The sequence below is a fragment of the Malus sylvestris genome, chromosome 7, assembly GCF_916048215.2.
Source record: "Malus sylvestris chromosome 7, drMalSylv7.2, whole genome shotgun sequence".
NCBI classification, from domain to species: Eukaryota; Viridiplantae; Streptophyta; class Magnoliopsida; order Rosales; family Rosaceae; genus Malus; species Malus sylvestris.
In genome coordinates, this window is record NC_062266.1 from 25,799,616 (window position 1) to 25,814,106 (window position 14,491).

General features: G+C 38.8%; 2 protein-coding genes across 16 annotated transcripts; one reads left to right on the plus strand and one right to left on the minus strand.

Moving 5' to 3' along the window:
* Positions 1 to 1,306: 1,306 nt before the first annotated feature.
* Positions 1,307 to 6,338, minus strand: LOC126629486 (uncharacterized). Its single transcript, XM_050299535.1, has 3 exons — positions 6,151 to 6,338; positions 2,089 to 5,956; positions 1,307 to 1,679 (listed from the first exon to the last, which is right to left on the minus strand). Exon 2 carries the CDS (start codon positions 5,941 to 5,943, stop codon positions 2,098 to 2,100), a length of 3,846 nt encoding a protein of 1,281 aa, XP_050155492.1. The 5' UTR covers positions 5,944 to 5,956; positions 6,151 to 6,338; the 3' UTR covers positions 1,307 to 1,679; positions 2,089 to 2,097.
* Positions 6,339 to 8,918: 2,580 nt separating this feature from the next.
* Positions 8,919 to 11,619, plus strand: LOC126629492 (uncharacterized). Of its 15 annotated transcripts, none has more exons than XM_050299542.1 (7): positions 8,919 to 9,104; positions 9,257 to 9,659; positions 9,891 to 10,018; positions 10,127 to 10,179; positions 10,515 to 10,567; positions 10,873 to 10,924; positions 11,080 to 11,619. In XM_050299542.1, the coding sequence occupies exons 1-7, from the start codon at positions 8,948 to 8,950 to the stop codon at positions 11,215 to 11,217; spliced, it is 984 nt and encodes a 327-aa protein (XP_050155499.1). In that variant the 5' UTR covers positions 8,919 to 8,947; the 3' UTR covers positions 11,218 to 11,619. The 15 variants fall into 15 exon arrangements, 13 of the variants coding, with proteins under 13 accessions (XP_050155499.1, XP_050155500.1, XP_050155497.1 ...); XM_050299543.1 differs by having other exon boundaries at positions 9,275 to 9,659; XR_007625769.1 differs by having other exon boundaries at positions 8,922 to 9,104; positions 9,176 to 9,659; positions 10,693 to 10,924; positions 11,080 to 11,152.
* The last annotated feature ends 2,872 nt before the right edge of the window (positions 11,620 to 14,491 follow it).

Here is a 14,491-nt window from a genome sequence, read left to right on the forward strand (position 1 = left end):
TTGAAATGTTGATAACAACACTTAAAAAATAATTGTTTTTTCAATTTATTATATAAGAATGTTATATATTCAAGTGAAACATTGAGGGTAGAGTTTTTGAAGCTTTTTTCTTTTTCTTGTTTGGTTGGTTTAAGATTGAAGTGCTTTTGAATATTTAGTGAAAGTTATGATTGTATCTCTTTTTACTTATTATTTAATGATATTTGTAAATTTACAATCAGTAAGTCCTAAAGTTTAGTTTGAAAAACTATCTTAAGAGGGGCCCTTTATAAATTTCGCACATGGCCTCTAAAATCTCAGAGACGGTCCTGGCCACTGACTCTACTTTGGCGTACCGTTGAACCCAAACCAAAAGTATGCTACTACCTCATATGATACTGGAGTTGCATGGAGAAAGAAATTAGTTTGTATTTTAACTTTGTCAAAAAGTGGAGCATTGGTCTTTCACAAACCTTGTGAGAATTTCTTTTAAAATTGAGGATGTGAAATGCACATAAATCACTTTTAAGATCAAAAGTAGAGAAATGCTAAAGTGACTCTCACAAATGAGATTCGTTATAGCCTCTCTGCCGCTTTACTAATTAATGTCAATTCATGTGCTCACATTGTAAAATATTGTGGTCGAAAGTCAATGAAGAGTCATACTTTTGAGAATCTCCTTTAACATTTCTCTTAGAAGTAAATCAAGAAACTGCACAAATGTCCCTCTATTTTTAACGGAAATATTCTTACAAAATTGGTTTGAAGGACCAATGCTCTGCGTTTTTGTGAAATTCAAATACCATATTAACGCATCATCCCTTAGTATAATATAGATAATGTCGTTTGTTCAAAAAAAAAAAAAAAAAAAAAAACCATTTGTTATCAAATCCATATATTTAACAAATGGTTTCTGTGGATAATCATTTGGTCGAGTCCATCTGGATCCATCGCCCAACTGGGTAACATACCAGCCCAGGAAACAAAAAGACACGGCAGCCACATTCAATGATCAGGACAAGAAAAGAGGATGGTTGCAGGACGGGGGAGGCCAGACAGCCATAAATCTCGCCGGACAGTTCACTCTCATCACCGAAGATTTAATCGGCATCTGAGAAAGACCTCCACGATGGTAACATAATACCTACAAATTGGAATGAAGTAAGAATGGATTTTGCATATCCTGCTTTGCATTCACGGGTAGATAAGGCGCATTCAACATGTCACATAGCAAAAGCAAATTACTTTTCCCCCATGCTTTTTGGAACTCCAAGTCTCCGAGGGCCAAAACGGCCCTCGACCCTCGACCCTCCAGCAATCAGCATGGTTTTAGAAAATTTTATCGGTCACCGTTATTCAACTAGGGATAATGCACAATCATACATGATCTTTTGGCCCCATTCATGGATACAAAATGATGCCATAATTGTAGTCATCAAGGAAGGATCAGCCATCTCTGCTGTACATTCAAACTAAGAACCCTCAAACACATAAGAGTACAGAAGGAAGCAAAAAACAGGCATCTTCGTGAATAGAAAACAGCGAGAAACCTCAGCACATGTTAAATTCACCATAACCAGATGAATACTTTGGTCTGGTTACCTCCTTCAGCAGCCAATTCAGCCTTGCACGTCCTAGGGCTTCCCAGGGCATAGATACCCGCATACTGTCTTCTTTTTCTTCTTCAGCATTTGCTCTCCCTGCAATAAAACATATGTAAAAGAAAAGTTAACTACAGAAGCAAAATGATATCAGATAGATTTCACCTCCAAAAGCTCTGCTCAGGACACAATGTCATTCTATAAATTTCACCTCCCCAGGAGCCCCATCAACCAAAAGAAAATGAAAAAAGAAACTTGACACAGGTTATCTATTGGAGACCAACCAGGGCATACGAAGGCCTTTTGTCAATTCTTAATTTCCAAAACCCGTGTATCTGTTCACTTACTGTAGTTTTTTTATTTTATTTTTAAAGAAATAAATCCTTTAAATTCTACAACCTCAGATCACATCGGAATCAACAGATGTAGTTGAAAGTTTGTAACAAAGCAAGCTTAAGCAGAACTTCAAAGATCAGTGCAATTAAATTTAATCCATGTCCATCGTTACCTGACAACTTCATAGGTTATCAAAGGTGGAGAGATCAAGGTGCATCTGGTCATGAGAGGAAAGATCAAGTTGCATATCCAGTTGCATATGGTCGTGGGTGGAAAGATCAAGTTGCATCTGGTCATGGGCGGAGAGATCAAGGTGCATATCATGATCATGGGAGGGGAGAACAAGTTGCATCTCCTGATCATGCGCTGTGGCACTGGGAGAAATGCTAAACTGGATAGACGGAGTATAGTTGAGCTGAGATGGAGTATAGTTGAGCTGGTAATTTACAGGTATTGATCCAAAGATCTTGAATTTTCCAGCACTATCAATAGCAACCTCTGCATCAGAACATTTCTTGAAAACAACTCTAGCACGACTGCTCTCCCTGTCAACTTCTGTTTCAGCTTCCTTCAGAGGTCCAAAGCGCCTAAACATTCTATTCAGCTTTGTTTCTGAGGGAACAGAATTCACCTCAGAGAAGTTCATAACAAGTTCTGTTGGGGCATTCTCATCCACATAGCCAACAGGCTTCTCTGGCGGCAAAGCATTAACGGTTTGGGAATACCGCTTCCTGGCGTATGGCCTACGACCCTCTTGAGGGGATTTTTCTGGTTGGGCAAGAACAATGGGTTGATAATTAGCCTTCCTGCCCCTTCGCGGTGTTTGCTCTTCAACGCCATTTTGGATTACCCTGTCTGTCCAATAAGTATCATTCATGTCATCAAATTCAAAAGTTTCAGGCAATCCAAAAGCAGAATTTGACGACTTCCTCTTTCTCCCACCAACTTTGTCCACAGCTAAATGCTCTATCCTAGGAAGCTGACCTACAGCTACAGAATTCCTAAAATCAGAGAAGAAATTAACAACAGTTTTCAAGCTTAGGTTATCCTTCTGTGGATCTTCTGCTGCCAACTGAAGTTGTGACAGCAATTCATCTAACGACAAGTACTCTGATCTATCAACTGCTTTCCCTCTGTGGACATCACCAGAACTCTGGAAGGCAACATCAGATCCATCCCCAGCAGGTCTGTCACTGTTGGACTTCACAATAGGAGACCCTGTAAGTTGGCTTGCAACTCTCTGGATACATTCACCAATCTTAAAAGACTGTTTTGGGACAGGCGTGGTATTAGAAACTTTTGCTCCGCTAACTTTCCTTCCATCATCATCAACATGATACTCAAAACCCTTCCGTCTCTTGCCAGAGGATGGTGAGACCAAACCACCAGTATCTTTCCCATCCAACCAATCACCGCCATCTAGAGAATCTAAGCCGCCATCCATTAATTCAGACAGGCTTCGTTCTTTTACCTTAGAATCTCTTAAACTATGTTTACGCTTGTGAGAATAGGTAATAATCTCAGGGCCAGAGAGAGTACCTTTAGCTTCCTTGCCATTAGGAGTTGTAAGCTCAATCCTTTCATCTCTGTTTTCCAATATATCTCCGCAAGATTGGAATTCTGGCAAGTTGTAGTAACCCTTCAAGCGATAAAATGCTAGCACATGAGCCTTAGCTATCACAACTTCTAATCGGTCACAGTTAACAGATGGGAACCGTGCTAAAGCTTTTATGTAATCCAGCAATTGATTACATTCAAGGGAACTGGCACTTGCCGATTCATCCACTTCATCTCTTCTACTTGATTCTTGGCGAATCCCGGCATTTTCAACTTTCTGGAACCTAATCTTCTCATAGACTTCTTTTGGTATGCAAGAGCATGCTAGCCCCAATTCAACACGTCTCGAAACTTCTTCCAGAGCACAATTGACAGCATTCTGGAATGCTTCTGAAATACATTGATTCTCTGACTGGGAAAAGTAAGATCGAAAAGGCTTTAAACTACATGGTTCATTCCAAGCAAAAGTACGGTCCCCAAAATATGCTACCAAAAAGCAATCCTTTTTATGATATTTCATTGCCTTCTCAGATGCAACCGTATAATCAAATATCTGTCCAGGCCACCATGGATGACTCTTCACTTTACCCCAAACTAAATCAGATGCAGAAAACACATGATTTTCTGGTGGCAGCTCATATCTCGGTTGAGGCACAATTTCTGAGCTTCCCTGGATAGCTTCTTGTTTAAGAATTTCCTCTTCACCTGCTTTTGGTTGTTCAGCATCAGTAGCTTCTTTTTCGCCTTCCATGTATTGCCCTCCGTGTAAACCATCTAGCACAGCATCATTAAATTGTTCTTTAACTCCTACCTCCTCAGTGTCCATGGGAGTAACATCTCCACTATCAGTGACTTGCATATCAGCTTGTGATCTCCTCTGAACAGTCTCACTTTTCAAGTTCGGATCAATAGAGTTATTTACTTCAACACATGGATTCAGACGAATATTATCATCTGCTGCTGCAATCTCAGTGGATCCACCCATTATGTCTTGGCCTTCATCTTCTATCTGTTCCCCTCCATTTAATACACCCTCAACATCAGTCACTTGTTCATTGACTTCCTCCGCTTCGATATCAGGATGAACTCGATCAACATAAGCTGTCGCAGTCTTTTCTAAACACTTTCCAGACTCCAGGGATTGATCTGTTCCATCTACGCTATCCTGTTCAGCAGCATTAACGTGTGTGTCCACTTCCATCTCTTGCCCTGTATTTGATTCAACCAGTGTAGTATCATGGACCGTGTTCTTGCCTATACTCTCTTCAGGTTTCAAGTGCAGGTCCTTTTTGGAATTCAAAAGGCCCCCTCTTTCTGTTACTGAAACTACACCTCCAGGAATTACTTGAGCTGGCGGAGATAAGGTAGTTGAAACCAATGCAATATCATGAACCATGTCCTCTACGCTTTCTTCAGGTTTCAAGAACTGATAATTTTCAGAATCTTGTGCACCTGTTGCTCCCATGTCACTTCCATGAACTACTTGAGCCGGCATAGGAGAAGACACTGAATATTCAGGTTCATTGCTGCCACTACGGGTGCAACCACCCACTGGCTCAATCTTAACCAGCCGTTCTTCTACTGGATGACTTGAATTTTCATTAGTTTTATCAGTTTCCTTACCTGCAACTTTGGAAGTCAAAATATCTACATTGTCCAACCCAGCAACATCACCACTAGCAGCAGAAACTTGGGTTTGTTCACTCGAGGGTTCGGGATTCAAACCTTCTTCACTAACAGCCACTGCAGCCATTTCAATTCCAGGATTCAATACTACATCATCTGAAACACCAGCTATTTGTGCCTTCAAATCATTGAGTGCATCAACATCACCAACAACCGACTTCCTTTCTTGTTCCACAACCTCCACCAATCCTCCCACGGAAACTTCTACACTTTCCTTCACAACTACTTCACTGACGACAACTTGTGTTTCACTACCTACAGATCCAATCAAGGAACCCTCAATTCCATTTTCTACTGTGGCATCCTGTGATTTTTCATCCGAAACACTAACTTCCTCTGAATTCACATCCTGCCTCACAACCATCTCAGCTTCCTCAAAATGAAAAACCTGGGTTTCTATGCTCGTTGAACTAACAACTGCAGCCACCGAATCCAGCTCACCCATTTCACCACCATCTCCTCCAGGAGATCTCACATTGCTCTCCAACCCCATATCAACCTCAACCGAATCATCATGACCCACCCCTTCATTGTCCCCATCCCCACTAGTGCAAACTCCACCAACATAGACATTAGAACCCAGAACCTCCACCATTATATCACCCCCATCACAATCACCGCCTTCATCGTCACCAACATCCTCCCCAAAAGACCCCTCAACCTGACCCCCAATTACACAAGCCTCGGACCCAGCTAGGGTTTCACCAGCTACATGCCCACTAGCACTCACAGTGGACTCTGACCCACTACCCACATCAACATCCTTATCCTTTAGCTCATCCATAGAGATATTTTATCTGGGTATTTTCCAAAACCATCAAATTTAACTTCTTTTCATTTTACACTTTCAAAAAATACGAAAATATGATAAACCCTAATCACAAAACTGAGCAAATCTAAGCAATATCGAGAAAATTAAAGCACAAAATATACAAAATTAACAAAACTTGAAAGTTTTAAAGCTTCAAGGATTGTGATTGTGTGTGTTTACCTCCAGATCTTCTGAACAAGATTAAAGCTCTCGAGGTTTGGGGGTTTAGGGGAGAGAGAGAGAGAGTTTGTGAGTTTTGCGTTTTTGGGTACAAGGGAAGTGTCCTTTTGGGAGATCTAGAAAAATTAGAATTAAAATTAAAATTGAACGAAGGAGCCCAACAACTTTGCTTTATTGTCCCTATTCCTTTGTTTTCACACTTTTCAGTGATTGGTCAGCTCAGCCTTCTGTGAGTTTATTGGAGTTAACGGCAGAGTTAGGGGTGGTTTGGGAGTGAGGTGATTAAAAAAAAAAGCACCCATGAAAAAAAACTGTGAGGGTTTTAGGCGTTTGGTAAACTAAAAAAAAATGGCTTATTTTGGAAGCTGCTGTGAGAATAAGCTGAAATCAAAGGAAAAAACTGAAGCTGCTATTTGCAGCTTTGGAAAATTGGCTTTTTTTCAAAGCACACGGAGCTACAGTGCTCCTTTAATTAAAAGACTCACTATCAGACTGCTTTTTTTTACAAAAGCACTTTTACAAAAAAGTTTACCAAACACTCTGCTGATTTATTTCACAGCCGCTTATTCTCACAGCAGTTTTTTTTTCAAAGCACAGCAATACCAAACCAGCCCTTAATCCCGTCACAGATGGATTGTGAAGGGCCAATAAATTTGGAACACGTGTTCGAAGATAGCTGCGTTGCTTTCATTTTGCTACGTGGTGATTTTTGGGTTATGATTTTTATCACAAATAAACCTTGAAATTGACCCTCACCATTAATATGGTTTCTGAAATTGAAAATCAATAATACCGTTCTTGAAAATAGATGTCATAAATTAATATGGTCATTCCGTCATAATTCTGTTAAAAATTCTGTTAAGTGTTGATGTGGCATACAAATGAGCCCATAAGTCCTTTTCTTTTTTTAATCATAAATGGTCCTTGAAATTGACCTACACATCAAAATGGTTGCTGAAATTGACCCGATACTTCAAAATGGTCCCTCAAATTGAAAATTGATCAATGTAGTCCCGCAAGTAAGTGTCTCAAATCAATGTAGTCATTCCGTTATAAGTCTGTAAAACATTTTTGTTATGTGCTGATGTGACACATAAATGGGTCACACAAGTCTAATTAAATTTAAAAAAAAATTACAAATAGGCTTAATAGTTAATAAAAATTTGTCAACTCAAAAACCTAATCCTGCAATCACCTTCGATCTCAGTCCATATTTCTCTACCTCATTCGCTCTCTATTCTCTGAAAAAAATCTCAAAACACACTTCGACACCCTTCACTGAATTGAACCTGGATCGAGATCACCTTTGGTGACGGCTTGGCCCATTAGCAACGACTATTGGGAAATCATGGTTAACATTTAGGCGATCAACATCCTTACAACCTTAATCTTGGAGAACTTGTTTGCGCTTCCCTGGTGGCCCGGTGATGCAAAGAACGACGAGGTCTGCCTTAAGATATTGAGTTTATAACCGAGGTGCGTCCATTGTTGGTTGAAAACTATATCCACACCCCCTCTTAGGCCTTGGTTAAGTCTTGTGTCTTTGAGAATTTATGGAATGAATCTTTCTTCAAAGTAGACCCTACTATAAAAATAAAAATAAATCCATTGTGCAAAAAGGTATTTAGACAACTTTTTTAATTAATTATTAAACCCACATCAGCATATAACAAATTTGTTTACAGAATTGTGGTGGAAAATCATATTGATTTGCAACACCTATTTTCAAGGATTACATTGATTGATTTTCAATTTCAGGGACCATATTTGACACGCCCGACCCTGATATTCTCCCAAACACAAAGGTAGGCACATGCTAGCCGACACCCGAAAGTGACGAAGCCATATTAGAATGCATGAGAATAAGAAATATAAATAAAATAATAGAAATTTAAATATAATAAATATGCATCTAAGGAACGTATTCAGATCATACACTAATCTAGAACATTAAAAAAAATATAAATTGAATGAACCAAGAGATGGCCTACACCAAGATGACTCGAAGATGCCGATGCGGAAGTGCCTTGACGCCAAGATTGTACGCCTCAATTCTAAGTCCTGAAGGGGCGCAAAACAAACATGAGTGGACCAAATTGATAAATATATAATACTTAAACGGTTATCAACATACTAAATTCCAAAGTTTTATGAAAACATTAATAGCATAATATGTAATATGTTTTCGAAACCCTAGCATGCCATAAAACCTTTCATAAACACATCTCGTATGTAGTGTGATAAATAGTGGTATCCAATAATAATATCTCCTGGCCCAATGCCAGCTTCTATGTCTCTAACCCCGTAGCCAGAGATTATTTCTTCTAGCCCAATGTCAGCTCCATGTCTTTCGACCCAAAGTCAGAGATTATTTCTCCCGGCCCACAGCCAACAACCATAATCCTCACCCGTGGGAGTATAGTGACTCCTAGATAAGCACAAAACCATTGAATGAACATAGACTTTTCAAACATAGGTATTTATATCTCAAAAACATCTTCATAGTATAAAGTCAATCATCATCTATACTATAAAGAAGTGTGCAAAAGCATGTTCATAAGCAGTATAAAGTCATCTATCATCTATACTACATGTATCGTTTGGTACACGAAAGGGACGGGACGGGATGGGACGGGACGCGACAGGACGGGACGGAATAGTGGTTCCATGTTATGTTTGATATGCGTAGGACAGAACGGAAGAGTTGTTCCGTTCTGCGTTTGGTAAGCGCAGAACGGAACGAAACCAAAAAATTAAAATGACTAACTCACCTCTGTTTCGTCTGTTGTTTGATATAATGTTAGGCTTGGGACAAAACGGAACTATGAGTGCCTGCAAAACCCTAGTCCGTACATCTTTCTCCTCGATCACCTCCACCCTCCGAACCAATCGACCCACCGTCTCTCTCCTCCACTCCATCTCCCTCATTTTCTCTCCGCTTCCTTCCAACCAAGGTACTTTCTCTCTCTCTCGACACTCATACACACATTTATAACTCAATTTTCTAATTTGAATTTGAAATTAGCGCTCAGGCTTGCTCCGTACAATGTTCCTTCGCGGCCGTACGCTTCAATTTCATCCGAAGCAGCTGCCGCAAATTTAACAGATGAAGCTCACTCTGCAGACTCAACCCTAGAACCGCTGGAGAACATGACTCAGGAAACCATGGGGGAGCTTCTGAGGAAGAAAAACGAGGTTGCATGCCTGATGAAAATGGAACGCCGCCACGAGTCTGCGCACCAAATCGGCGGTCGGTGGTTCCTGTATCTGGACAAGTTCAGCTGCAGTGAAGGTGCTTTTCTCAACAGCGGTGAGGTGCTTGAAGCGGTGGATCCATACATAATGGATGTGAGGAAGGATAAGTTTAGGAAAGTGGCGAAGAATCGGAGCTACGAGGTGTGTCTGGTGGTTGAAGGATTAGGATATTTCGGCAATGTATCGGCGGCGTTTCGGTCTGCAGATGCGCTTGGGTTTCAGTTGGTTCATGTGGTATCATGCGACTCTAAAAGGTGCAACGGCATTTGAGGTGAAAGGGGTCTAGTTTTGGGTTAAACTTTTGAAACAAAACCAGAAAGAAGATTTCTTTTTTCTAAATTTTTTGTTGGTATGTGGTTGTTTAGTGAATTGGTAATCAAGGTTGGCTTTGTTTAATTTGTATTAGTAAGTTTAATTCAAGTTGTCCGGTTCTTAGTTGTCAAATTAACTTTGTTAACCTCAGCTTGATCTTGGTTCAAATATAGAGACAATCGCCATGTCAGTATGGGAGAGGAGAAATGGTTGGACATTGAAATTTGGAACTCTACTGCTGAGTGTTTTGAAGTTCTGAAATCACGAGGTTATCGAATTGCCACAACGCATATCGGACGCGGTAATTATCCACTTTCTTCTGTTGTGTATTTTGTTTGTTTTGAAAAGATGTTCCACAGTTTTAATCTCAAGCATGTATCTGAGTTATTCTTCCATTTTATATTTTAAGGTTTCTATATACGACATGGATTGGTCTTGCCCAACTGCGATTGTAGACTTGTAGTCGGAAATGAAAATAGGTATTATACGTTTTCCCTATTTAGTGATCATTACATTTTTCGATATCATCCAAGCTGGTTCTTTGTTCAATTTTAAACTGATACACTTGTGTGTCTCTGTGACTAATATCAAATTTTCTGATATACTTGCACCTGATGAAGAATTTAGAAATTCAACTGAGAAAAAGTTAGTAACATGAAGAAAATTACATCTTAGATATGTTCTTCTTCGATATTAATTTGAATGCAATGTCTAATTTATGGGAATAAGTGATGAGGCCCTGGCTTTGTTAGATTTGCATAATGAAAGGCATGGTCGACTTTTTCTCAATGTTTCAGTTGCTGCAGGCCTTCTCATGCACCATGCAGTTTGTGATAGAACATCTCACCGGGTAACGACTATACTATTATTCTTTCTGTACTGAATAATGCATCCACTCTTTTTATCGTTTTCTTTTTTATTTAGAAATTTACATTCACGACTGTTTAATCATCTTCATTGATTGGATTTTTGTAGTGGAAAAGGCCTAGACAATAAATTACAGGACAATCATAAACCCTACATTTTTTGCCGGCTATTGATATTGTTTTGGTGTGCAATTGAACTTCCATTTTGCATTGCATAATGTGAAGCCTGAATCAGTTCTCAACTCTCTTTTCTTGCCTCGTTTTTCTACAATCCTGTGTTGTCCTGAAGTTGCCGGATTCTTTCTACTATGGGTCAAGACTACAACAACATTCATGTCAAAGTTTGTATCAGGCACTAGACAATTTGCAACTCAATTTCACTGTATTTTGTGACGTTCTGTTTTTCGCAAAAGGAATAGTAATTGTACAAAGCAGTTGCATGCTTACTTAAATTTCAAGCATTAGATGTTAATAACTGTTGCCAGCAAATATACAGGGTAGCCATGGGGATCTGACATTTGAAGAAAGCCAAATTCTACTCACTGAATTCTCTCTGCGGCATAGCAAGGGTTCAATTAGCATTGCACGTGAGTATGTAAAGCGGAAGGCATCTCTGCTCCCATCAAGGATTTGAGAAAGACCCCTTTCTGATTTCTGATAGCATGTATGATGTTAAACAAACGTGATCTCCAAATTTCTCACCAAAAGGAGCAGAAGATAACAAGAATCCTCTGAAGCCAACCAAGAGGACAAAGTGGTCATGTCCGGTTGAAAGCTTACCTTGGTAAACAAGCGTTATTCAGTCTAGAGAAGGCGGCATGAGAGCTTACCTTGGTAAACAAGCATTATTCGTGCCAAGAATAGTCTTTTCGTTTTCTATTCTCTTGATGATTCTTTACTTTCTAGCGATAGATAGGACAACTTGAATCAATGAAATTAATTTACCTAGTTGTTCTTTAGAAGAACTTCTTCTCCGGTTATTTTTAAGGTCGGGTATTTGATAAATTGAATTGAGCATCGGTCATTCCTTCCTTCAGTTTTGGATTCACTAGTTGTATTCATATATATTATCTTGGAACCAATGAAGCTGGCAACCCTCAACGACTTTTTTCTTTTATGTGAGAGAAATGCTAAGGGGTGTCTATGGAGAACATGAATTCCCTCCAGATCCATTACGTGGGGGTCCAGAAGAATCAATGTTTCTCATTATCTTAAACATAATATCAGCTGCAAGTATTAATGACAAACCTTTGAGCTACAGCTTTGTCTCAGTAATAACAGTTATTGTAAATGAAAAGGCTGTTTTTCACTACAAATTTACAATCCAAAAATTGCATATTAGCGAGCCACCTCACCTCCGGAATCTAGCACGGAATCACCTGCCCTGAATCACCTGCCCTGAATCACCCTGTAATTGAGAACCAAGTCCTCAGATTTCTTCTATATATAAGCCCGCACTGTGGCTAAGTTTAATGATATTATCTTAACCATGTAATGGTTGTCATGCAATGATGAAAAATATATAAGTTTAATCATATTATCTTGCTAAAGCAATAAACATGAAATATCCTGAACTTAAACATGAAATCCCAAATTAAACATTTGTCCTGACTTAAGAAAAAAGAAAGAAAGATAAGGTCTTACTAAGCCCCAGAAGTTGATATAGTTCATATCATACTAAACCCCCTAATGCTCAGCTGCCATCCATAAACATTTTAATGAAATCTGGCTTGTCAGAGTCATCCAGGGTACACCAAAACTCAACATATCAGTATCTTTCACTAACTTCATTGAAAATTTCAGCACCTGATCATATGGGATACCCATGGCCTTAAGCTGAGAATGTAACTTGACTTTAGCTTCTCTTAAAGTAAAACTTTCCCCTAAATTCTTCATTTCAGTAACTGCTTTATCCGAACCTTCACAAATAATAGCTGCAATATTTGCATCAGCATCATTCTTATTCCTCTTCATCTTCTTAATAGGTTGAGATGCACTGGATGTACCAACAGAAAGAGATGGGGTAGGTGAAGTCAGAGGCATCTCAAAGGTCTCATCGCAATCCTCATTTTCCAATTCCATGTTTTCCATTGCATCTGCTGCTGATTCAGCCATACTACCTGTGGCTCGGTCTCTCCCAAACACCGTACACAAGCGTAGATACAACGGAAATGACTTATTTGGTTTGTAAGATGCATTAGGATGTTTCTACAATAAGAACCCAAAGAAATCAAAGTTATGACTTCAAAGAAATCAAATATTGAAATTGAATATTTTAAAATAAAATTGAACTTAGTAGAACCTGTGCAAGATTGTGCATGTGCAACTGTGCAAGATTGTGTTTTTGAAACAACTATATATATTGGGAAGGGTGAGATAACTATATATATTAGGAAGGGGCCTATGAGTTAATAATAATTTGGTATTTAACTACAAATGAAGAAAAATATTATTAAAGCAACTAATTGAAAAAGAATAAGAAACAAAATGTACCTTCACCCACAGCTGTAGTACATCGTCACTATCCATAGCAACACATTTTTTTTCGTCATTCCAACCAAATCCAGAGGTATTCATCATGTCATATGCAGAGGAATACTTTTCTTTCAGACGCTTCAGCTTATTTTGTATATGCTTTGGCTCTATATTAATGCCCGGAATCATCTCCCTCATCTTGGTGGCAACCATTACAAATGTACCAGCCTTAAAACTGCCGGTCTCACACCTAACACCATCAACTACCATCTCCTCGAGGATGGTAAGCATCACATCCTCCTCATTATCATTCCAATTATGTGAGGTGGCCATATAATATATCAAAGAAGCCATAATATTACATATGAAAAACAAAGAAACATATTGTTAGTGGAGCAAACATGATGCAATTACATTAATATATGCCTACAACTTTTTACAAAGCTAAATTACTTCCTAGTGGAAAAGGTAATCAATTATCAATTTATTATCCATGTACTCAAGGCTACATGGCAACACCAAGGGATAACACTTACAAACAAAAACTTTAAAGATCATAGAAAATGCACATTAAACAGTAAACTGGTGATAAACACATATCATGAGGACTGAAATAAAACAATGTTATCCAGGTGAGGTTTTTGCTTAGCAACAATATATTTAGTAAGCAGAACTATATTCTAAATTATCCTTTCTTGTGGTTTGTTTCCAGCCTGGCTGTAGAAAGATAAGGAACTAAGGTCAGATTAACTTTTAAGCAGTTAAGCAAATTTAAAATTTTAAACAGTGTTTCTAATTCCTACATATAACAACATTGGGCTTTATCAACCATAACATCCAGATAACTCCCAATTACCACATTACAAATCCACTTAATAAACATCTCAATAGTCTTCAAACAATGAAAAACAATTACAGCAATCATCTCAGTAAAATGTCATCAAACAATAAAAGACAATTACAACAACTACCATGTCAACCCATTTTCAAGCCCTCATTCCTCTCCACTCATCATATATTTCTCTTGCGAGATCATCCCTCCATTGAGTCCATGTTTGGCTTGACTCAACAGTTTCAAAGTAGGCTAATACTTCTGGTAAATCTTCCCCTATAGGCAATTCATCAAATGCAAGCCTTGCATTTTCCTCAAGATCAACCGCCATATACATTCTAATAAAATTATGAAGTAAACTACATGCAGTGATCATTTGTCCCTGAATCTTGATTGGATAGTAGGAAGGACTTCGCAAGATAGCCCAACATCTTTTGAGAAGGCCAAAACATCTCTCAATGACATTCCTAGCACGTGAGTGTTTCATATTAAAATATTCTTCATGATTCGTAGGTGCACGTGAATTGTCTTCCCAGTCTTGCAAATGGTATCTAGTGCCTCTATACGGTGCCAGAAAACCCTCACCATTCGTATATCCGGA